At 43.0% G+C, this 25468-nt stretch overlaps 1 protein-coding gene across 1 annotated transcript in view; it reads right to left on the bottom strand.

Annotated features, from left to right (window-relative positions):
- cntnap2b (contactin associated protein 2b) overlaps window positions 1-25468 on the bottom strand; it is a 163998-nt gene that overhangs the window by 16420 nt on the left and 122110 nt on the right. The window contains exons 11-16 of the mRNA XM_060906391.1: window positions 17295-17401; window positions 12702-12821; window positions 10775-10893; window positions 10572-10656; window positions 4107-4263; window positions 3828-3955 (exon numbers count right to left, since the gene is read on the bottom strand). Of these exons, the coding sequence (XP_060762374.1) occupies window positions 3828-3955; window positions 4107-4263; window positions 10572-10656; window positions 10775-10893; window positions 12702-12821; window positions 17295-17401 (716 nt within the window). The remainder of the gene's footprint in view (window positions 1-3827; window positions 3956-4106; window positions 4264-10571; window positions 10657-10774; window positions 10894-12701; window positions 12822-17294; window positions 17402-25468) is intronic.

Below are 25468 nucleotides of genomic sequence, written 5' to 3'. Positions count from 1 at the left end.
AGAACTTTCCAGAGAAATAACACGAACGTCTGCATCATGCGGGATGTGCGGGCGGGAGCGGGACAAAATATGGCAGGCGCGGGCGGGAGCGGGACTGAAAATCATAATTCTTTGTGGGCGCGGGCGGGAGCGGGACTGAAAATCATAATTCTTTGCAGGCGCGGGCGGGAGTGGGACTGCACAATGCGGGCGCGGGCAGGAGCGGGACTGAAAAATCCGACCCACGCAGACCTCTAAACAGGATAAAGCGGCTAGAGATAATGAGATGAGATGAAACAATTCTAGTCAGGAGAAAATTCGTCAAGTTGACCTAATTACTAATTTGTTAGCGAAAATTTGACAATACAATGACCAAGTTTTGTGTAGAAGGTCTAGTTCTTTCAAATAAAACAATCAGAACTGAAATCCATTGAGAACTGAAGGAGGGAGGACATGCGATTTAACTTAAATTAAACAAAGTTGTAAACAAATTGTTTACCACAGGAAACTCAATAAACAAACAACCAAGTTTTGTTCCTCGAGGGAAGATCGACCCAAAACATCAATCAGAACTGAAATCGGGTGAGAACTGCGAGAGGAGATACAATTCTAACGAGAAGTTCAAAAACTCGTTAAGGTGACCTAATTAGCAGTTCGTTAGCAAAAATTTAACAATACAATGACCAAGTTTTGTACAGAGTGACTAGTTCTTTCAAAACAATCAGAACTGAAATCCACTGAGAACTGAGGGAGGGAGGAGACACAATTTAACTGAAAATAAACAAATTGTTTACAACAAGAATATCAAGATACAAAAGACGAAGTTTTGTTCCTCATGGAAAGATCTAACCAAAACATTGATCAGAACTGAAATGAGATCGATGAAATGTTGAGAAATCAGAGAGGAGGTACAATTCTAGTGACAGGCCTGGAAAATTCATTAATTTGGCCTAATTAGTAACTCATTAGCAAAGAATTTGACAAAACAACGACCAAGTTTTGTGCGGAGTGACGAGTTCTTTCAAACAAAATAATTGGAACGGAAATCAGTGGAGAACTGACGGAGGAGACGCGATTTAACTGAATTGTGGATGACGGATGGACGACGGATGCCGCGCCATGGCAACATCTCATCGACTTTATGGCCAGACGAGCTAATAAGGGGTGAGATATATTAGGTATTAGGCAGCAAGTGAACAGTCAGTTCTTGAAGTTGATGTGTTGGAAGCAGGAAAAATGGGCAAGTGTAAGGACCAAATAGTGATGGTGAGATGACTGGGTCTGAGCATCTTCAAAATGGTGCATCTTGTGGGGTGTTCCCGGTATGCAGTGGTTAGTACCTACCAAAAGTGGTCCAAGGATCCAAAGGACAACCGGTGAACTGGTGATAAGGTCATGGGTGCCAAACGTTCATTGATTCGCATGGGGCATGAAGGCTAGCCCATATGGTCCGATCCCACAGAAGAGCTCCTGTAGGACAAACTGCTGAAAAAGTTAATGCTGGCTAAAACAGAAAGGTGTTTAACTTCTTCCTTCCTTGGACCACTTTTGGTAGGTACTAACCACTGCATACCGGGAACACCCCACAAGATGTGCCATTTTGAAGATGCTCAGACCCAGACATCTAGCATCGCTATTTGGTCCTTACGCTTGCCCATTTTTCCTGCTTCCAACACATCAACTTCAAGAACTGACTGTTCTTTTGCTGCCTAATATATCCCACCCCTTGACAGGTGCCATTGTAATGAGATCATTGATGTTATTCACGTCTTCATCTGTCAGTGGCTGAGATGGACAGTAACGAAGTACATTTACTTGAGTACTGTACTTAAGTACACTTTTTGAGTATCTGTACTTTACTTGAGTATTATTTTTTTTGGAAATTTATGACTTTAACTTCACTACATTTGAAAGGCAAATATCGTACTTTTCACTCCACTACATTTCTATCAAGGTCCTCGTTACTCGTTACTATGAAGCGGCTTTGAAAGTGGATGTTTATTATTGTCTTTTCTGAAATGTGATTGGTTTTTTCGCAGGTGACACTGAGACAGCCGATCAGGAATCACTAGGGTCACGTCACGTCCATAGACTGTATAAAATCAAGTTCAATGATTTCTCCGCAGCGTTATTTAACACGATCAGTTGATGGCAGAATGGAAGCAGACGGTTCTGGAGGACGCACGCACTCATGGCTTTACCTGGAACCCATATTTCAGTTTTCTGAAAGGATTAAAGATTCGTTTCGTTTTAAATGTTTGCTTTGTTTGCCAAAAATGAACCACATCACGGCCTACAAAAACTCGCCGTCCAACCTGTGGAAGCATATTGAGGGATATAAACGTTTTATTCCAAGAGAAAGCTTGCAATGAAGTTGTCTGTGCTTTCAGAGCTAGCGATAACATTGCAAATGTAGCTATGCAGTCTGGTTAGTCAAATGACTTTCTATGGATTTGCCCACCAAGTTGCCGTAGCCTTGTCCACGGCTAACGTTTACACATAGCTAGTTAACTTGGACACTGTTAGTTAGCATGTAAAAACGGAGTTACGCTAACATGAATGACGTTAACTTATCTGAAGTCCTTTCAGCAATATGTTTCAGCATAATCTTGCCAAATAAACAGAATGTAGAAATATTTCTTTTCTAGTAGCGTTAGCTACACAATATGATTTCAAGTTTGAAAAGAGTTTGCTAGCATGTCAGGTGGAGTTTCACTGACCAGCTAGCTTAACGTTAAACCACCATGACGGCACAGCATGCGTTCATTTTGTGAATTCACATTTCTGTCTTTGGTAACGGCGTTAGGTTTTGTAAGCGTTGTGGCAATAATACAACAATGCGCTGACAGAAAATGTACTTTTAATACTAAAGTATTTTTAAAAGCAAGTACTTCAGTGCTTTAACTTAAGTAAAAATTTGACTGGACAACTTTCACTTGTATCGGAGTAACATTTAAGCAGCGGGATCTGTACTTTGACTTAAAAGAACAGTCCACCGTACTTCCATAATGAAATATGCTCTTATCTGAATTGAGACGAGCTGCTCCGTACCTGTCCGAGCTTTGCACGACCTCCCAGTCAGTCAGACGCAGTCAGATGCACTGTCACTCCTGTTAGCAATGTAGCTAGGCTCAGTATGGCCAATGGTATTTTTGGGGCTGTAGTTAGATGCGACCATAGTCTTCCGCGTTTTTCCTGTTTACATAGGTTTATATGACCAGTGACATGAAACAAGTTCGGTTACACAAATTGAAACGTAGCGATTTTCTATGCTATGGAAAGTCCGCACTATAATGACAGGCGTACTAACACCTTCTGCGCGCTTCGGCAGCGCATTGATACGGAGCTCAGATATCAATGCGCTGCCGAAGCGCACAGAAGGTGTTAGTACGCCTGTCATTATAGTGCGCACTTTCCATAGCATAGAAAATCGCTACGTTTCAATTTGTGTAACTGAACTTGTTTCATATCACTGCTCATATAAACCTATGTAAACAGGAAAAACGCGGAAGAGTTTGGTCGCATCTAACTACAGCCCCAAAAAATACCATTGGCCATACTGAGCCTAGCTACATTGCTAACAGGAGTGACAGCGTGTCTGACTGCATCTGACTGACTGGGAGGTCGCGCAAAGCTCGGACAGGTACGGAGCAGCTCGTCTCAATTCAGATAAGAGCATATTTCATTTTGGAAGTACGGTGGACTGTTCCTTTAAGTGATGAAGTTGGGGACTTTGTCCACCTCTGGTCAGTGGTCATTATGTGATCATCTGGGTTTTACCCCAAAGGTTGAAAAAATCTCACTCAACCCGAACTGGATTTTTTTCTTTCAAAATACACTTGACGTACGGTCTCCTTGGCAGCGCAGAGGTCCCACGGTGAGCTTGGCCTCGGATCCGGAGCGCTGTAAGTCTCCAACAACCACTTGAGTAACAGGCAGATGGTCCTTATACATCAGCACACCTGCGTCCTCACGCCTGAGACCAAAAATAAAGAATCAAGAAAATAACACGCAAAATACATCAATCATACTGACCACCAGAGGGTGATGTGTCATTATATCATTCGTCATGCATCTTGTCTGAGGTGTTAAGGCTTGTTGGACAGAATGAAGTTCTCACGCCTCACCATTGTCTCTGGTCTGCGTCGCAGTTGCAGTAGAACTTCGGATTGGTGCAGTTGCGCTCGATGCCGCAGGCGCATTTCTGAATTCCTGGCCCTGAGCCGCCCCAGTAGAAGTGCTTCTCGTTTCCGCGGCCAACCCACCAGCTATACGGGGGACCGTCTAACAAAACGGCAAAGTGCTCGAACGTTAAAAACTTATACTTTATGAACAAATTATACCACCATTATACTGTAGCACTCTTGAATTGATGATTGACTGATTGATGATTGCGCAGATCAGAAGGTGTTGATTCATTTTCTGCACCAGCAGCTCTGCTAGTCGTGCCAGCTCTAATTCAAATCAGGTTTATATTAATGCTAATCTCTTACGTTATCGTTTCTATAATAACAACTTCAAGGTGCTGACTGCAAAGTTGTCTGAAATTCTCAATTTTTTTTATTGTGCATGGCATTTTCCTCAAGAACAATATCATTTGGACGATGTGATGTGATTATTCTGATGCCCTGAAGGTTGCTTTTGTCCATTTTGGGGCCGTTTTCCTTTGGGTAAAGCCCTATGGAAACAGGAAATGCGAGGAGCTTTGAGTAATTAGCATAACTATCCCTAGGCTGACACTTGCACGACTTTTGGCCACGATTTTGTCGTGGCAAGTCGTGCCATTTTGGGGCACGAACTGGGAGGCTCCCGCACTGTTCATGACTAGTTCACGCATAGTTCACGACGAGTTCACGAATGCGTGCCCGTCCACATTCACGAACTGGCACGACGAGTTCACGCATAGTTTGCGCATAGTTTACGCACTTCCCGCATTGGCACGACGAGTTTGCGCAATTCGGACGGTGTCGTGCCGACTTGGGCACGCCTGTGTCATGCACAACCTCATCCTCATCAGATACCCACACGCAATTTCAGAAGTGGACCGCGAAGATCCGGACACACATGATCTGATCCCTGGTGGATGGAGGACTGACTGACACCTGCAGGGGCTGCTGCCTCTAACCGGCCATCATACCCAGAAGGATGCAAAGGATCAGCGAGACTACCTGTCACATTACTACATGTCCCCTGCTGGTGCTGTCCCTTGGCAAGAAAGAATGGTAGTAGCTTCATGAGCTGCATCCACAGTTGTTCCATTTTTTAAAGAAAAGAAACGAAACTTCCCCCCCCCAAAAAAAGTCATGAAGGAATAGAAAATAAAAGACATTAAAGAAAAAAGCAAGAAAAAAAATTGCGAATGGCGAGAAGTGTCCGGGAAGCCCTATATATACCCCCGCACCGACGCGAGCGCCACTGTCACGCAGTAGTCGTGAACTGCTCGTGAACTGCTCGTGAACTCGTCGTGAACTGCTTGTGCCATGCGCAAACTGTTCGTGAAGTGCGTAAACTAGTCGTGAACTGCTTGTGCCATCAATGCGTGACCGTGTCAGTGGGAAGGCACGGCCACGCTGCGACACGCACCAATTCGTGAACATGTCGTGAACTACTCGTGAACTCGACGTGAGCTGTTCGTGAACTATTCGTGGCAGTTCGTGACAGTCGTGGCATGGTGCGCACTTCCACGCACTGGCACGCATCCTCGCGCATCGTCCCGACGAGTTCACGACGAGATCACGAACAGTTTGCGCATAGTTCACGACCCGGTTGCGAAATTTTGTCGTGACCAAAATTTTGAACATTTCAAAATTCTCGTCCCGACATGGCACGCAGTCACGACGGGTTTACGCACACTTCACGCCAGTTTACGACTAGTTTGCGCACGGGCACGACTCGAGTCGTGCCAATGCGTGCCACGGAATCGTGCAAGTGTCAGCCTAGCCTATGGAACTGCGTCACACCAAAATGGCGACGTGCGGAAAACATTGTGACTCTGCATCAACATCGAGCTCAGAGAGTTTTGAATCACGGGGATGTAATTTGTGGTTAACATTCGTGACTAGATCCGTGAAGCAAATATATAGATGAATATTTATATCTTTTCTATGTTACTGCTTTTGTGTTATCGTTTCTTTCTCTGTAAGATCAAAACATTAGGTGTATAACTCCATACTCGGTACCGTGCCCGAGTCGAGCCCATGCATACTAAGGGCCTCTGCGTGCTCTTGCGACAAGGCTTTCGCAGATAGCTTTTCGCAAACAGTTGTAATTTATCGTTGAGCGGGGAGTAATAGGCGTGCGCGATGTTATTCACCGCTACAACGCAAGGGGGCGCGAAATCGCTAGGAGTAGTTGGTGGGTGTGGTTAGTGGAGTGTTTATCCTCCGGTTACTTATAATGACTAGAACTGGAGTCGTATAGATGTACGTACTTCCTCACTTCCTCGATTAACCGCTCTTCGTGCTGCTCCATCTTCGCTCGTGTTTTTAAAAATGGCGGTCGTGAAAACAAACTAAACCGGGAAAGTAGGGAAGCGGAAATGTGTGTACAGCGGATGTAGAGTGGACCAATCAGAGCCCTCTTGTCTGCGAGGCTTCTGCGGTGGTCACAATTTTTGGGAGGTGCACGCAGAGCGTCTGCGAAGGTGGGGGGGCTACGCAGACACCATCTGCGACGCCGTCTGCGAGGACTGGGTTGTCAGCATAAATTGGCCTTAAGGCTAAGATAGCTAAGCGCTAGCTAGAATGATTTAGTTATCAGTCCGGAAAAATGACATCATCGAACCTTGCTGTATCTTGCAGTTGCGCTCACTAGGCAGGCTTTCCTTTTCTTTTTCGCTGATGGGAGAGCCGAGTCCGCCCGGTTTGCTGACGCTGACTTGTTTTGGTTAAAAGTAGGTCAAACAGACACGCCCCATGGTAATCACGTGATATTGTTGCTCGCTTGCTTCAGTGATCTCCAGAATCGTAACTGTAAAATGCGGGACGCTTTTTATCTCGGCAAAACATTTACATACAGGATAAACGGTGTGTGTGTGCAGCAGTGAAACATTTCAAAACTCCAACAGCAATAGAAATAGAACATTTTACCCAGAATTCAACTTTGCAGTCGGAACCTTTAAGGTTAAGTTTGTCTAATGTTGAATATTTAATATTTATGGACCACGATTAGATTTAAAGCTGGAACTTTTGTCAATCATGTAAAGAAGACGGATGGACGAGCTTCAACATTAAACATAACTACACTCCCTGGCCACTTTATTAGCAACACCCCTCCATCCACCTGCTGTTTGATGTGGTTCTCTAATCAGCCGATCCCTTGACAGCAGCACAATCAAGAGCTTCAGTTATTAAAGCAGAACTGAAGTCATTTTTAAACTTGCTTTATTTCTTAATTAACGTGTTATTCAATGACGTTTTCGGTTTTAGTAACCTTATATCGTGACTCGTATCGGCAACTAATCGCAATTAAATATTATACTTATCGGCCTGTTCGGTTTTTAGCCATGTTGAATTTAGTTCGTTTGGTCCACGGGAGGCGTCGCTTATCCGCGCGATCTTCACAAGATTTGTTGTGCGAGACTTCGAAACGTGACGTGTCAGCCAGGTGTCAGCGCTGCCATTTTGAAAACTGTTTTCCAAACGAAGTATTGCATAAAAACGAGTTTAAATGATGATTACTGCCACGAGCGCAGATAGAGGGTGGGACGGGTGGGATTCGTCCCACCCAGATTTAAATTCACCTCGTTCAGTCCCCCCCACTTATAGGGAGGAAAAAACGTCGATGCTGTCTTTCTTTGCATAAGGCAAACCTCACGGAAAAATCAAAAGACTAATTACCATTCGGTTTATTGAGGTGCACAGCAGTGTATACATAGTTGCAACAACTTACATAAAACAAAACAAAAACTGATATTCAGTTGGTTGAGCTGCGCAGACTGCACAGGTTGCGAGCTCGAGCTTGGTTGCTATGGTTACCCACAACAAGTTTGACAGGCATATCGGGGTTGGGGTTGGTTTGCTGGCAGCTTTGTCCCCCCCAGTTTTTTGTCCCCCCCAGTTTTTTGTCCCCCCCAGTTCAAAAAACGTATCTGCGCCCCTGATTACTGCCTACTTTTTTCAAAGTTTCCTGATTGCTATCAAAACAAACAAAACTTCCGGCTTGATTACGTCAGCGTTCGAAAGACGGCGCGCTCGTCTTTTGGCAACATTGGCAGATGTCGGTCGCTTTGATTTCCGCTGTACGTTTGACTTCCATCCTACGATGTCTCGCACAGGTCTCAACGAACCTCGTTTACGGCCATCGCTTTGACATATGGACTGATATATATTACAGAGCATATTTCAAACACTCATAACTTGCTATAGCAGCGACAAAATAGCGATCAAACATGCATTCTGATATTTAATAAAATGAGATAAATAGGGCGGCACGGTGGTGTAGTGGTTAGCGCTGTCGCCTCACAGCAAGAAGGTCCGGGTTCGAGCCCCATGGCCGGCGAGGGCCTTTCTGTGCGGAGTTTGCATGTTCTCCCCGTGTCTGCGTGGGTTTCCTCCGGGTGCTCCGGTTTCCCCCACAGTCCAAAGACGTGCAGGTTAGGTTAACTGGTGACTCTAAATCGACCGTAGGTGTGAATGTGAGTGTGAATGGTTGTCTGTGTCTATGTGTCAGCCCTGTGATGACCTGGCGACTTGTCCAGGGTGTACCCCGCCTTTCACCCGTAGTCAGCTGGGATAGGCTCCAGTTTGCCTGTGACCCTGTAGAACAGGATAAAGCGGCTACAGATAATGAGATGAGATGAGATGAGATAAATAGAATTTTGATAATAAAAAATTTGCCTTCAGTTCCCCTTTAATTTTCACTTCATTCAAACATCAGAATGGGAAAAACTGTGATCTCAAAGTCTGACTTTCTTTCACTGTGGCATGGGTGTTGGTTTGAGCCAGATGGACTGGTTTGAGTATTTCAGAAACTGCTCCTGATCTCCTGGGGTTTTCACACACAACAGTCCCAACACAGAATGGTGCGTAAAACAAAAAACATTGAAAGAGTGAGCGACAGTTCTGTGGGTGAAAATAAACGCCTTGTTGATAAGAGAGGTCAAAGATCAGAAAATGGACAGGTTGGATTGAGCTTTTTTTTTTTTTGCCAGGAAGGATATAGTAACTCATAGCAACTCTTTACAACCATGGTGAGCAGAAAAGCTTCTCAGCATGCAACAGCAGGAGAACACATTGGGTTCCAGTCCTGCAGCTGAGAACAGGTTTCTATTAAAGTGAGTCTCCCGCCCGTTGAAACTTCGTGTATTTTCTTTTGTATGAAAATTATCATAAATGATCAAATGTGAGCGTAAATAAACGACTAGAAATAAAAAATAATTTTCGAATAAAGGGATTACTTTTTGCCCGCGTAGTACTATAGCGCCGAATCACTCATTTCCGAACTAGTAAAGATCCAGGTCACTATCTGCCGATAAACAAACACATGTGCGTGTAGCCATATTGTTTTCAACATCGATAGCGACGAGCAGAAGACCCAAAGATATATAGAAGACAAAACAACAACAACAAACAAAACTTCAACTTCAAAATGTACCTGTTCAGTAGAAATGCTGCGAAATCCGCGTGGGTTTTCATCCCCATCTCCTCCTTTCGCCGTATCCACTCTTCCGAAACCGGTCCAATGTCTATACGATATCTTGCCGCTTTATATGCCACTCTTGCCTTTTTCCTCGCGCTATCTGTTTCGAACTTTTCTGGCCTCCCTATCTTCTTTCGTTCCGCCATTTTCGCTCCAGCTAAATATATATCGAGGTCAGATCGATCACGTGACCTCGGGTTGTGACCTCATTTTTTCGCGATCGTTCGTAGGCCTATCACTGCGCCTTTTTGGGGGGGGTCCAAAAACTATTTCATTTTCTTTATTTTGGAATATATATACACCATTTGAAGGTATTTATTCGTTTAATGGCGTCAATATATGAGTCTTTTTCAACACAGAAAGTTTCAACGGGAGGGAGACATGCTTTAAAGTGGACGGTGACTGTGTATGCAGATAAAACGGACAGCGTGTCATTTATTGGGTTGTAGTGGAGCTCGGTCCTTGGAAAGTTCTCAAGTGAAAGCTTGCTGTTTTATTCTGGTCTTCGGAGCATCGTGACATCTCCGGAGAGACACCAAGTAACTGCTTATGGATAAAATTACATATTCCGTTGAAGGCTGATTGAGTTACAGGACCTACAGATGTACAAGAAGCCAAAATGTAATAACACACAGAGTACAACCAAAGTCCGCAGCTGATGTTACAGTTTCCTTGTCCTCACTGTTTCTCCGCAGCAACTTGATTAATGTTTGTGTCATGACTTCAACCTTCACAAGAACGAGAAATAGGTCATGCGTACAGCAACCGGTTTAGCGATGAACATGAAATCACAAAATGCAGTAGGTTCGCGTCTCGAGAGTAAAGAATACCTTTAAGGCACTTTGGAAATTGTTGGAAATAAGAAGTACGGCATCATGCATCATGTTGGACAGTGTGGCTCAGAGAGGGTGAAGATCTGCACACACACACACACACACACACACACACACTACCTGGCGAGTTGAGGAGGCGTGACATTCGACACATGTAGGCTACATGCTGCTCACAGTGCTCCGCGTTACTGATGACGGCATTTATCTAAAAACACACACACGGAAAAAAAAACACCATACACACCATTTTAGAACGAACGAGAAATGCTTATTTTTGCCTCCTTTAATCTCTGCAGTGTTCCTGAATGAAGAAAGAAAAGCACCTGCTCTGGAGACACATTGTAACCAAGTTTCAGGACAGTTTCCTGATCAGGAGCAGACGCTGAGTTCACTGCACTCTGAGCAGGCAGATCGTTCATCAGCATCATCCACACTTTATCACCTGACACGTAAAAAAAACCACACACACACACACACACACAATATTATTCATCATTGTTGAAATTTCTATCAAGTGACCTGGCTGTATGATAACGACCAGGGGTGGGTTTCTCAAAAGCCTCTTAACGCTAAGAGCATCTTAACTAGGAGTGAAAGGGTTCATTGTGCTGCTCGCTCTACCATTTAAAGGAGAACGGAAGTCATTTTTAAACTTGCTTTATTTCTTAATTAACGTGCTATTCAATTACGTTTTCGGTTTTAATAACCTTATATCGTGACTTGTATTGGCAACTAATTGCAATTAAATATTATACTTATCGGCCTAGGCGGAACGGTGGTGTAGTGGTTAGCGCTGTCGCCTCACAGCAAGAAGGTCCGGGTTCGAGCCCCGTGGCCGGCGAGGGCCTTTCTGTGCGGAGTTTGCATGTTCTCCCCGTGTCCGCGTGGGTTTCCTCCGGGTGCTCCGGTTTCCCCCACAGTCCAAAGACATGCAGGTTAGGTTAGCTGGTGACTCTAAATTGAGCGTAGGTGTGAATGTGAGTGTGAATGGTTGTCTGTGTCTATGTGTCAGCCCTGTGATGACCTGGCAACTTGTCCAGGGTGTACCCCGCCTTTCGCCCGTAGTCAGCTGGGATAGGCTCCAGCTTGCCTGCGACCCTGTAGAAGGATAAAGCGGCTAGAGATAATGAGATGAGATGAGACTTATCGGCCTGTTCGGTTTTTAGCCGTGTTGAATTTAGTTCGTTTGGTCCACGGCAGGCGTCGCTCATCCGCGCGATCTTCACGAGACTTTGAAACGTGAAGTGTCAGCCAGGTGTCAGTAGCGTCATTTTGAAAACTGTTTTCCAAACAAAATATTGCACAAAAATGAGTTTAAATGACGATTACTGCCTACTTTTTTCAAACTTTCCTGACTGCTATCAAGACAAACAAAACTTCCGGCTTGATTACATCAGCATTCGAAAGAATGCAACATGACAACGTTTTTTGACAACGTTGGCAGATGTTGGTCTCTTTCCCTGTGTCTGAAATCGCTCCCTACTCACTATATAAGGCACTATATAGTGGGGACGCCATTTTGTAGTGCTGTCCGTGCTGAAGGAAATCAAATTAAAAGTCTTGAATTTGATTTAATAAAAGGCAAAGAAGAAAGAAAGTATTCAGCCTTGATTTAAAAGAACTGAAAGACGCAGGTACTTTGTATTGATTAATGTTGGAAATGCGCTCAGTATAATATGGATTTATCACAAAAATACATGCATGTATTTATTATTTTGAAAACCCACCAGCCGACTGATCTGGCACGTTTTAATCGTGCGACAGTAATGACGTAAATACCAGCGTGACGGAGTAGTGTCCGAAAGCGTTTTTTTTCCCCCATTTTACCAATGAGCTCAGTATATAGTCCTCTATCTAGTAATTCCCTGTATAGGGAGTAGTGAACTAGTGAGTGATTTCGGACACAGGAAACGTTGGCAGATGTTGGTCACTTCATTTTCCGCTGTAGTCCTACGATGTCTCGCACAGGTCTCAACGAATCTCGTTTACGGCCGTTGCTTTGACATATGGACTGATATATCACATAGCATATTTCAAACACTCATAACTTGCTATAGCAATGACAAAATAGCTATCAAACATGCATTCCGATATTTAATAAAACAAGATAAATAGAATTTTGATCATAAAAAAATTGCCTTCAGCTCTCCTTTAATGATGATCTTTGTGCTATGATGTTTTTGGGAAACCCACCCCAGTTCTGCTAAATAGTGAACATATCATAAGAAAAGGACGAAAGCATTTCTTCACCCGTCATGTTGCAGCTGACTTTAAAGGGTTCGAGGGGTCCGCTCCCATCCGGATCGATCCAGTACGAGTCTGAGCGTCGGCCCAGGTGCTTGTACTCCTCACACGACTGCTCGTAGACCGCTGCACAAAAGCAAACATAAGCACAAACACACACACACACCTGTAGCAACTGCTAGATCAGTTTATTTCTGTACTCCATTAATCAGCTATATTTAGAAGGAATGGAAAGAGAGAACAAAACACCTGAGAGGAGTTCACGAATTCTGCACACTTTCAAGATGTTACTCAGAAAATGTTTGCATTATCAGTTAACATTAATCAGCTAATCAAGTTTACGTAAACACAACGGAGCAGATCAGGAGAAATACACGAGTCAAAGATAAGATGCGCGGTTTTTTTCCATTACAGTACAGTAGAAATATCTACGTTCTCTAATCAGCCAATCCTTTGACAGCAGCGCAGTGCATCAAATCATGCAGCTACAAATCAAGAGCTTCAGTCAATCTTCACTTCATTCAAACATCAGAATGTGAAAAATTGCGATCTCAGTTTTTGTGTGACTTTCTTTCACTGTGGCATGAGTGTTGGTTTGAGCTACCAGAAGGATATAGTAACTCATAGCAACTCTTTACAACCGTGGTGAGCAGAAAAGCATCTCCACACTGGGTTCCACTCCTGCCAGCCAAGAACAGGAATCTTAGAATCAACAACAAGTTCCTATTAAAGCTAGACTGCCTTTCGGATTTTTCAAGTGTAGGTCATAAAAAGAATTTTCCCCGACACCCAATTATTTTTGTTTAGTGGACCGAAAGCTACTGAATTCGAATCACAGACTTGCAATTTTATTAGTTTTTTTTAAATAGAACAATTAATGAATTTAAAGCCATGTGACCCTAAATTCTCCACTACTTTTTCCTGCTTCACCATGAGCCAATACAAGATACTACGTCATGCGTGACGTGGTGGGCTTTCCCCGTTCATGCAAGGCATTGTGGGATACAAATTTGAAACAGGAGAGAAAAATAGAGGACGTGAGTGTGCGAATGAAACGTGAAAGACTGACTACAGTAACGGAAAGAAAGCAAGAAGAAATATATGTTATTTACCAGCTGGGAGGTCCGTATCGTGAAATACCGTGACCAAAGTCTTGAAAGTACTGAGCGAAGCCCTCTGGGCCGAGGTCAGTATTTAAGGCCGAGGTCACGGTTTTTCACCATACGGACCGACTTTAAGCTGGTAAATAAAATATTTATTTTTTTCTTTACCAAATTCTAACAGAAAACGAGAGCGCCCGAAAGGGAAAACAAATCCGAGGCGACTCGCCATTTTGAATCCTCATTCACAGCTGTAATGCAAATGGCTTCCTCCTCGGTATACAAGTGCACTTCCATGGCAGGAAAAAAACTACATTTTGCCGCCTATGTAGTCCCCTATTTATACAAAATTGCGTCATTCGGGATTCAGCCATCTTTTTGCTGGGCGTTAGCAACAGTCATGGGTGCCACCGGGGGGGAAAGGTTAGAACAATTCTAGGGGCCCAGCACTGACATGGGGCCCTTTAAGGGGCTGATAATATGATTTTAATAAGACTTTTGAAATAACAACAATGCAATATTCCATCTGGTAAAATGAGCTAATTGAACAAGGTTGTCTATTTCTTGAGTTCTTCAACATATTGTCATTTAACCCTCCCCCTTTTGCGAAACGGTACGGTCCAGTTCTGGTAGAAGCGCGATGCGTTAAATCTGTGTGCTGATCAGTGCAACGCTACTTGCTGCTGTGTCGCGGTGCAGCAGCCAGCCAGCCAGCAGTGGAGTGCGTACAGTCTATGATCGCTAAATATGAAGAGTGGCTGTCAAAAACGTAAAGAAAGGCAGCTGAAAGCTGAGAGGGACCGGAGAGGCAGGCAACTGCTCACTCAGTTTTTCCCAAAGAAAGGTAGCTATCGCTCACATGTGTGTTCAAAATATTAGCGAATGGTAAATGAACAGTATGAACGTGGTTGGATTAGCCTATCAAGAGAACACTTTTACAGTTTGTACAGTGACATTTTTTCCATTTTAATAACTGAACTGACTTGTGTGATAAACAAGATGAAATATTACGTTATGCTGGTGCTAATAACTAGTGCTAATAACCAGTTTCATAACTAATGGGGTGCCCTAAATATGCACAGATTCAGCCTCAGGGGGACCTCCGCCCTACCAAACCACTGAACCGCCCTTTGGAGAAGGAGGTAAGCAGCAATACAACCCATAAATGCTTTAGGATTGAAGTTGTTAATGAGCGAGCGCCATATACAGTTTGCTAGATTAAAGTGTTGCTAATAACGGACACCAGTCAAGTGTTCAACATGGTTACATGTGTGGAATGTTCACACGTTCTAAACCATTGGTTTCAAATTGAGGAGCTGGAGAAAGCGCAGCACACATAGAAGAGGGATAGAGGTTACAACATATGAAGAAATACGTACGTAATTGATCAAATTGAAATGTCAGGATTTTTTGCACTCTGCCAGTTACAGTTGCTGGTGGAGAAAGGGCATTCAGTAAACTCAAACTGATCAAGAGTTACCTCAGGTCGACCATGTTGCAGGAGAGGTTGAATAGTCTAGCAATACTTTCAATTGAAAGTGAATTGGCTCGCTCTCTAGACTTCAAAGATTTAATTCATGACTTTGCTACAAAGAAGCCTCGGCGCCTAGACTTGGGTATTTAAATCTTTACTGTATGAGTAGTGTAAATATTGTTCTTCATGTTTACATTTGGATTGGTTGATATTGCTGGTAAGAATCTATCTTGAATATTGAATATTTTATTGTTCATGGATATTTGAATATTTGCTTTGACAAACTTTTTCTATGATTTATTAGCAGTCACATCATACATTTCACTACCAATTGTCCTAGCACAAGAAGGCATGTGGCAAAATCTTGAATTTTCATTTGTGATTGTAAATGCACCAGAATTAGTCACTGACCAGTTTTCATCCAGTCCCTGGTAGGTTAATACATAAAATGTAATAACAAAGGCCAAGTTTACATTAGACCGTATCTATCTCGTTTTCTTCGCGGATGCACTGTCCGTTTACATTAAAACGTCTGGAAACGCCGGGAAACGGGAATCCGCCAGCGTCCACGTATTCAATCCAGATCGTGTCAGCTCCGGTGCTGTGTAAACATTGAGAATACGCGGATACGCTGTGCTGAGCTCTAGCTGGCGTCGTCATTGGACAACGTCACTGTGACATCCATCTTCCTGATTCGCTGGCGTTGGTCATGTGACGCGACTGCTGAAAAACGGCGCGGACTTCCGCCTTGTATCACCTTTCATTAAAGAGTATAAAAGTATGAAAATACTGCAAATACTGATGCAAATACTGCCCATTGTGTAGTTATGATTGTCTTTAGCCTTGCCATCCTTCCACTTGCAAGTGGTAAGTGACGCGCATGCCCGACATGCACTGAGATCACACACACAGCGGCTCAGTCCCAAATCACTGCTCGTGCACTTCACTCGCGCACTCTGTGAGCTGCGCAGGGCCGGAGTGCGCACCCTCCAGAGGGCACTCGCTGTTCAGGGCGGAGTGATTTGGAGCGCAGGATGCCTGCGGAGCCGAGCGTATCCGTGTATTGGCGTTGCTGTGTGCACGATAATCGTTTTAAAAACGTTAATCTGATGATCCGCTGATACGGTCTAATGTAAACCCCACCAAAGTCACAAACTCAAGGTCCATGGGCTATCAAAAGTCAAATAATGACAATAGTGCAATTGTGACGAGGGTGGGCAAAGTTGGGGGGCCCAAAATTCTAATCTTTCATGGGGCCCAAAATTTCTGGCGGCGCCCCTGGCAACAGTTACAGGTTTTTAGCTTTCTCCTGAAATGTTTTCTTTTATTTCTTCTTCCTCAGGGGAGTAAAACTCGCTTTCGCTGTGAACACTGTCGTTATCGCTATCCATGCTGTAAAATTAATGCTATTCTCCTGAGAAATGCGAAAATAAATGTTGACAAAAATTGCTACTATGTTGTTTGTTGTTGTGAACGAGTGAGTCGCCAGAGGTCCGTATCCGGGGTCCGTATTGTAGGATACGGACCCGCTTGCCAGCCAATCAGAGCTCAGGATTTGATGGAAACCGGACCGCAAAAAAAAAAAAAAGACGTTATGTTATATACGAAGGAAAGGAAACGGAGGACCAAACTAATAAATATCGGCAGTCAGCGAGCACCTCGGTGTGATCAGCTGTTCGTTTAGCGACAGAATGATGGAACTGTCAGTGCACGCTCAAAAGTAAACCTGCGCATGTGCACACACACACACACACACACACACGGACTTCCTCTGTCTGCTTGACTGTGCGAAGCGAGCGATTTCATGCACATCATTTGCTTTAATCCCCTCAAATTAAATAATTTCCCAGCCACAGAATGGCCTGATATTTTGTGAGATATGACAGAAATAAACATATATCACAGTGACCACATTTCAGAGAGAACTAAATTTCACCGATTTTATGAAATCGAAAGGACGTCTAGCTTTAAAGTGGCCGGTGAGTGTACTGTAGTACTTAGTGATGAAGTCTTTGACAGGCGTACATGTGTGGCAGGTCGCTCCGGTGTATCCAGTTCCATCGCAGGAGCATTTAAACACATCTCCAGTCTGAGAACACCGGCCTCCGTGCTCACAGGGGTTCGGGACACATCTGCAAGGGAACAATGTCAGTTTCTCATTCTACAGACATGCAAACAGATAAACTGATCTACAACCCCGATTCCAAAAAAGTTGGGACAAAGTACAAATTGTAAATTAAAACAGAATGCAATAATTTACAAATCTCAAAAACTGATATTGTATTCACAATAGAACACAGACAACATATCAAATGTCGAAAGTGAGACATTTTGAAATTTCATGCCAAATATTGGCTCATTTGAAATTTCCTGACAGCAACACATCTCAAAAAAGTTGGGACAGGGGCAATAAGAGGCTGGAAAAGTTAAAGGTACAAAAAAGGAACAGCTGGAGGACCAAATTGCAACTCATTAGGTCAATTGGCAATAGGTCATTAACATGACTGGGTATAAAAAGAGCATCTTGGAGTGGCAGCGGCTCTCAGAAGTAAAGATGGGAAGAGGATCACCAATCCCCCTAATTCTGCGCTGACAAATAGTGGAGCAATATCAGAAAGGAGTTCGACAGTGTAAAATTGCAAAGAGTTTGAACATATCATCATCTACAGTGCATAATATCATCAAAAGATTCAGAGAATCTGGAAGAATCTCTGTGCGTAGGGGTCAAGGCCGGAAAACCATACTGGGTGCCCGTGATCTTCGGGCCCTTAGACGGCACTGCATCACATACAGGCATGCTTCTGTACTGGAAATCACAAAATGGGCTCAGGAGTATTTCCAGAGAACATTATCTGTGAACACAATTCACCGTGCCATCCGCCGTTGCCAGCTAAAACTCTATAGTTCAAAGAAGAAGCCGTATCTAAACATGATCCAGAAGCGCAGACGTCTTCTCTGGGCCAAAGCTCATTTAAAATGGACTGTGGCAAAGTGGAAAACTGTTCTGTGGTCAGACGAATCAAAATTTGAAGTTCTTTATGGAAATCAGACGCCGTGTCATTCGGACTAAAGAGGAGAAGGACGACCCAAGTTGTTATCAGCGCTCAGTTCAGAAGCCTGCATCTCTGATGGTATGGGGTTGCATTAGTGCGTGTGGCATGGGCAGCTCACACATCTGGAAAGACACCATCAATGCTGAAAGGTATATCCAGGTTCTAGAGCAACATATGCTCCCATCCAGACGACGTCTCTTTCAGGGAAGACCTTGCATTTTCCAACCAGACAATGCCAAACCACATACTGCATCAATTACAGCATCATGGCTGTGTAGAAGAAGGGTCCGGGTACTGAACTGGCCAGCCTGCAGTCCAGATCTTTCACCCATAGAAAACATTTGGCGCATCATAAAACGGAAGATACGACAAAAAAGACCTAAGACAGTTGAGCAACTAGAATCCTACATTAGACAAGAATGGGTTAACATTCCTATCCCTAAACTTGAGCAACTTGTCTCCTCGGTCCCCAGACGTTTACAGACTGTTGTAAAGAGAAAAGGGGATGTCTCACAGTGGTAAACATGGCCTTGTCCCAACTTTTTTGAGATGTGTTGTTGTCATGAAATTTAAAATCACCTAATTTTTCTCTTTAAATGATACATTTTCTCAGTTTAAACATTTGATATGTCATCTATGTTCTATTCTGAATAAAATATGGAATTTTGAAACTTCCACATCATTGCATTCCGTTTTTATTTACAATTTGTACTTTGTCCCAACTTTTTTGGAATCGGGGTTGTACGAATGAGAACCGAAGTGCAAGATTAACAAACAGTACATAATATATATATGGTATGTTTGGTTTTTTTCATTCAGGTCAGTGAGCATTAAAGCATAAAAAACAGTTTTTGGGTTGAAACTGCGCTTATATATGGAGTAATCTTATTTTATTCTATCTACATTCACTGGATATGAGCAATCGCACGCCCTGATTGGCTACTCTACTGCTAGGCTATCAGCTCATATACCGTGAGTAGAGAAAAACAAAATGGCGGAGCGTGTTCAAGTTCAAATTCAAGCACTTTATTGTCATTGTTAAGGCACAAAGAAATTTTTTGTGCTAGTCTCAAAGGTGCAAAAAATTAAGGTGCAAAATATTATATATATTTAAAAAAAGCACTTACTTAGCAAACACCTGAGAGCTACGAAAGGTGATAAATAAATAAATAAATAAATAAATATTATATGTACAGAATGAACATAAATACACTAAACAGAAATGATATAGAAATCAAGCAATATGTAAAGGTTGTGGATTGAACAAAAAAAAAAAAGTTGCTGAACCAATCAAGGACGAACTAAAAACTCTACTCAAAAATAAAACCTCCCCCCAAAAGATACACACAAAAAAAGGTAACAAAATACGGAATGAAAGTATTTGATGGTAAGAACATATCTTTTTAAATTTTTCAAGAATTATTATCATCGCATTTTTCACAAATTGCTCCTGTCATTTCGCCGGTTTGTTTACATTCTAAGCGGAACTGATATTGTTGGACATTTTGTATAAATTTTTTATTTACCAAATTTGCAAAAACTAAAAATACAAATGCTCCGTTTCTCAAAATCCAGTGAACGTGGATAGAATAAAACAGTTATTCCACTCAATCTCGTTGTACCTGAGTTCATGTACGACTTGATTTTGAGGAATAACTGTTAAATATATACGTAGTTATATCATGCTGCATGTTGTTTTTAAAAAAAAAATCAACAACAAGGTAGCGCGATGCGGCTCGACGCAATGTTACCACCCTGAAGTGGACAATTTTCCGATAACAGCACATCCTGAAGTGCTGTACTCCTTTTACACTACAGCAATTTGCCAATACTAACAAACAAAGCATCATGGGCGGCACGGTGGTGTAGTGGTTAGCGCTGTCGCCTCACAGCAAGAAGGTCCGGGTTTGAGCCCTGTGGCCGGCGAGGGCCTTTCTGTGCGGAGTTTGCATGTTCTCCCCGTGTCCGCGTAGGTTTCCTCCGGGTGCTCCGGTTTCCCCCACAGTCCAAAGACATGCAGGTTAGGTTAACTGGTGACTCTAAATTGACCGTAGGTGTGAATGTGAGTGTGAATTGTTGTCTGTGTCTATGGTGGGGTTTACATTAGACCGTATCAGCGGATCATCAGATTAACGTTTTTAAAAGCGATTAGCGTGCACACAGCAACGCCAATACATGATTCGCGTGCACACAGCAACGCCAATACACGGATACGCTAATCACATGACTAATTCGGCACGTAAGTTGAAATGTGTCAGTGCGGCTCATCGCTTCCTCCTCAGCGGCTGCGCTCCAAATCACTCCGCCCTGAACAGCGAGTGCCCTCTGGAGGGTGCGCACTCCGGCCCTGCGCAGCTCACAGAGCGCGCGAGTGAAGCGCACGAGCAGTGAGTCGGGACTGAGCCGCTGTGCGCAAGTCACTTACCACTTGCAAGTGGAAGGATGGCAAGCCTAAAGACCATCATAACTACACAATGGGCAGTATTTGCATCAGTATTTGCAGTATTTTCATACTTTTATACTCTTTAATGAAAGGTGATACAAGGCGGAAGTCCGCGCTGTTTTTCAGCAGTCGCGTCACATGACCAACGCCAGCGAATCAGGAAGGTGGATGTCACAGTGATGTTGTCCAATGACGATGCCAGCTAGAGCTCAGCACAGCGTATCCGCGTATTCTCAATGTTTACACAGCACCGGACCAGACACGATCTGGATTGAATACGTGGACGCTGGCGGATTCCCGTTTCCCGGCGTTTCCAGGCGGTTTAATGTAAACGGACAGTGCATCCGCGAAGAAAACGAGACAGATACGGTCTAATGTAAACTTGGCCTATGTGTCAGCCCTGTGATGACCTTTCGCCCATAGTCAGCTGGGATAGGCTCCAGCTTGCCTGCGACCCTGTAGAACAGGATAAAGCGGCTAGAGATAATGAGATGAAACAAAGCGTCATACTTTTTTATCTGCTTATGATTGCATTTAATATTGCATTGTGGAATATCCGCGAGACGAGCTAGTTCATGTAATCACTTTGTATAGCAGCTATAATCTACCTCTCTTTTAAGTTATTAACACACACAAAATACAACTTTTTACGTTACTAACAAACTCCAACACACAAAGTCTTCCATAACAGGGTTCTAGCTAGACAAAAATATCAGTGTAGTCGCTCCAGTCATAATGGCTTGGGGTTCGGGGGCCGCCTTAGGCCCAGAAAGCTCATGGGTTCTGCATGCTCGGAGATGCATTCTAGTGCATTTCCTGTCCCTTGCAGGCCTCTCTGAAAGTCACTCTTTTTTTGGTAATATTAATGAGATGGGTTTTTTTTGCCAAAAGTTGCTGTGATTGTTTTTGATTGAAGACTTATTATAATTAATATTCAACTATTTTAGTGACCTATTAATGGAATAAGAATAAAACAACCAGTTGATGTTCACCAAGTGCCAGCTTTATTTTCAGATTCAGTCATTCAATTACAATACAATACATCACTATCCAGATCTACAGTAACTTGGGGACCGGGACATATTATGTACATGGTGCGTAGGCGCCTTTTAACATGGATGGCACCTTACCGCGAACACAGCGTAAGTTAGGAGGTAAACTGGACTAGCATGATCAGTGACAATCTCCACATGGAACTACTCAGGCAGCTACGCACCGGGCACTTACATGGAGTATGTCCGAGTGTAGAACATTTGCATAGCATCGCGGCGTCGCAGCTGCGTTGGGATAACAAGAGAAAATTCAACAAAAGACCACATTTTCAAGATTGTCAAGTCTTTTTATTAGTGTAGCGACAACTTTTACAGGCGTGTCGGCAATATTGTGAGCCTAGTGGTAAGGAACGTTGCATATCGGCCTGATGTGATGAAAAGGACGAGTTAGATCCCTGCATAAGGAAGACTTTCCCATGGTGGAAAACCTCCTGATTGTTACAAAGCACCGACAATGAAGACTCCTTCTGCAAGTGTAAAAAAATGACTCCTGATAGAAAACAAAATAAAAACAAGCTTAAAACACACTGCAAGTTGAATAAAAATTATAAATCCCTTTACAATATATACACACACACTGTTCACATAGTGGCATCTCACTGAATAGTGTATATACAGTTGTGGTCAGAAGTTTACATACAGTGACATGAATGTCATCATGGATATGAATGTCATGGCAATATTTGGGCTTTCAGTCATTTCTTTGAACTGTTCTTTTTCTGTGGCAGATTGTACAGCATACATCTTTAATAAAAAAAAAAACACTAGAATTTGGTGCACAAGTTTAATTTTCTTTGGGTTTTCTGAAATCAACACATGGTCAAAATTATACATACAGCACACCTAATATTTGGGTAAAATGTCTCTTCGCAAGATTCACCTTGACCAAACATTTTTGTTGACCATGAACAAGCTTCTGACAGAATTCTGGTTGGATATTTCACAACTCTTCATGGTAGAATTGGTAGAGTTCAATAATAAAAAAAATTTTCTTGGCATGGACTCGACTTATAAGCACGGTCCATATATTTTCAATAGGGTTGAAGTCAGGGCTTGTTTCAAGCTTAATGTTAGCCTGCTTTATCCTCCACAACCAGCTCTGATGCGTGTTTGGGTTCATTGTCCTGTTGTAACTCCCAAGTCGTGTTCAAGTTTCTGATGGTTTATGCTGAAGAATTCTGAGGAAGTCCTCCTTCTTCATTATTCCATCCATTTTGTGCAATGAACCAGTTCCACTGGCAGCAAAACAGCCCCACAGCATGATGATCCTACCACCACCACCAGCTGGTACAGTGTCCTTCTGTACATGGTGGTCATTGTGGCCAAACAACTCAATCTTTGTCTCATCTGACCATACAGCTTTCCTCCAGAAGGCTTCTTTGTCCATGTGGTCAGCTTCAAACTTTAGTTAAGCTTGAAGGTGTCAATTTTGGAGCAGGGGGTTATTTCTTGGATAGCAGCCTCTTAGGCCCTGTCCACACGGCAACGGATTCAGGTGAATCCGATACAATTGTTTATTTACCGGCATTTTGGGTGCCCCAAAACGAAATCTTTTGAGAACGGGTTCCAGAGTGGAAAGATCTGGCAACGTTGCCGTTGCGAAGTCGTCTGGATGAGTAGAACGGATTTGTTTACGATGACATCACAACCACATGACTGTGAGTGCTTCACGCCGGGTAGAAGTGTAACGAACTCGATGCGAGTTGTCAACAAATCCTATAACTTGGTTCATGAAACGTGCTTACAAAATATTTTCACTGTGAATATTTATTGTGTAATGGTGCAAAGTGAGAGAGAGAGAGAGAGAGAGAGAGAATAGCCCTTAGGGCAGAGTCAATCCCGCCAGCAAAAATAGGGAAAAAAAGGAGCGATTTCACCTCTTCAGATGTTGGTTTAAGTCCTACAATACATTCCTCAAAAAGGGCGTAGAAGAACAAAGTAATCCATCAACGTGTAGCATTCAATTTATTCCGGACCATTAAAGACGCCGCCTTCCGCGTAGAATCATACGTCATCCTCGCCGCCATATTGGATGGGTCAAAGCGGAGAATAAAGATGCCTCATTCATGTGCTGCGTTTAACTGTACCAACAGGTTTACCGTCCAAATGAGATCACATGGGATTATCTTTCACAGGTGAGACTGGAAAAATACTTTTCATTGTATTTGGTCATTATAATGTAATTTTACGAACAGATTTTTCTGACTTTGTGGCTAATATGAAGTCTCGCGCATAATAGTTTATGCGCATGCGTCCTTACTTCTTCTATTGTTCTGGTGTCTCCGAAGGGACCGTCTTACAGCGCCCCTAGAGGTGTGGCATGTGTATTGCATCGTTTTCAGCAAGCGTTGCGTTGCCATATGGACCTGATATTTTACTGATCGTTGCCCATGTGGACGCGATATTTTTTTAAATAACATCTCATTGCCGTTGTCGTGTGGATGTAGCCTAAGAGTCCATGGTGATCTGAACTGTAGACAGTGATCCATCAGCTTCCAGTTCATGGCAGGGCTGTGCTATGGTGCCATGATGGTTCCCAGGTTGTTCATGACCATCCAATTTCCTTTCAGCTGAGGGTGACAGTATGGGTTTTCTTGAAGCAAAAGTGGCTTGACAAAGTGACTACACCTCACAATAACTTGGATACAATTGTTTGAACTGATCTTGGAATTTGCAGTTGTTTAGAAATGGTACCAAGAGACATTCCAGAGTTGCGTATATCTGCGATCCTCTTTCTCAGATCTGCACTGAGCTCCTTGGACTTTCCCATTTTACTGTGTGTTGGTCAATCCAATGAGTGCTGTAAACAAACCCTTTTTATGAAGGCACAGAGAAGCTACCAGCTGTAGTCAATCATGATCACTAACAGGAAGTTTAGAGACCTCGGACTTGGCAAGATAAGAGACATTTTGGAAGTTTCAGCACCTCTGAATTAATAATCTAAGTGAGCGTGTGCAAATTTTTGACCCTGTTTGTATAATTTTGATCCTGTGTTGATTTCAGAAAACCCAAAGAAAATTAAAACTTGTGCATCAAATTCTAGTGTTTTTTTAATTAAAGCTGTATGCTGTACAATCATTCTACCACAGAAAAAGAACAGTTCAAAGAAATGACCGAAAGCCCAAATATTGCCATGACATTCATATCCAAGATGACATTCATGTCACTGTATGTAAACATCTGACCACAACTGTACAAGTGACTAAAGTTACTCCGTTATTTAAAGTGTCAATTCGTCAAATTACTGTCAGTTACACAATTGCCGATATATACAACGTTTATATTGTTCCATTCTTGATATTCAGAGCAGATGAGCTTCATTTCCACATAAATCTAATAAGATCTAAGTCATAACTGCTCTACATCGAAGAGTCCAATTGTTTTCGGTGAATAATTTCCGACAAGCTGTCGCAAGCACTTAAACGCTGCTGTCTTCAAACAGCCTGTAGCTCTGGGACTATCGTGATGATGAATGAGTATATGCAGGAATATACTACATGGGATCAGCATGGCCCATATTCTGCCCCATATGCCAGGCCCAGCTCAGGGCTGAGGTGCATTCTGGGAATTGTAACTCCAAAACCCTGCAAAGTCAAAGCAATTTTAGATCCACAGGCTGTTCTGATGTGATCCCGAGCATCCCAAGGCAGA

Source organism: Neoarius graeffei, chromosome 23 (genome assembly GCF_027579695.1).
Source record: "Neoarius graeffei isolate fNeoGra1 chromosome 23, fNeoGra1.pri, whole genome shotgun sequence".
NCBI classification, from domain to species: Eukaryota; Metazoa; Chordata; class Actinopteri; order Siluriformes; family Ariidae; genus Neoarius; species Neoarius graeffei.
This window is presented reverse-complemented; position numbering and strand designations above follow the sequence as displayed.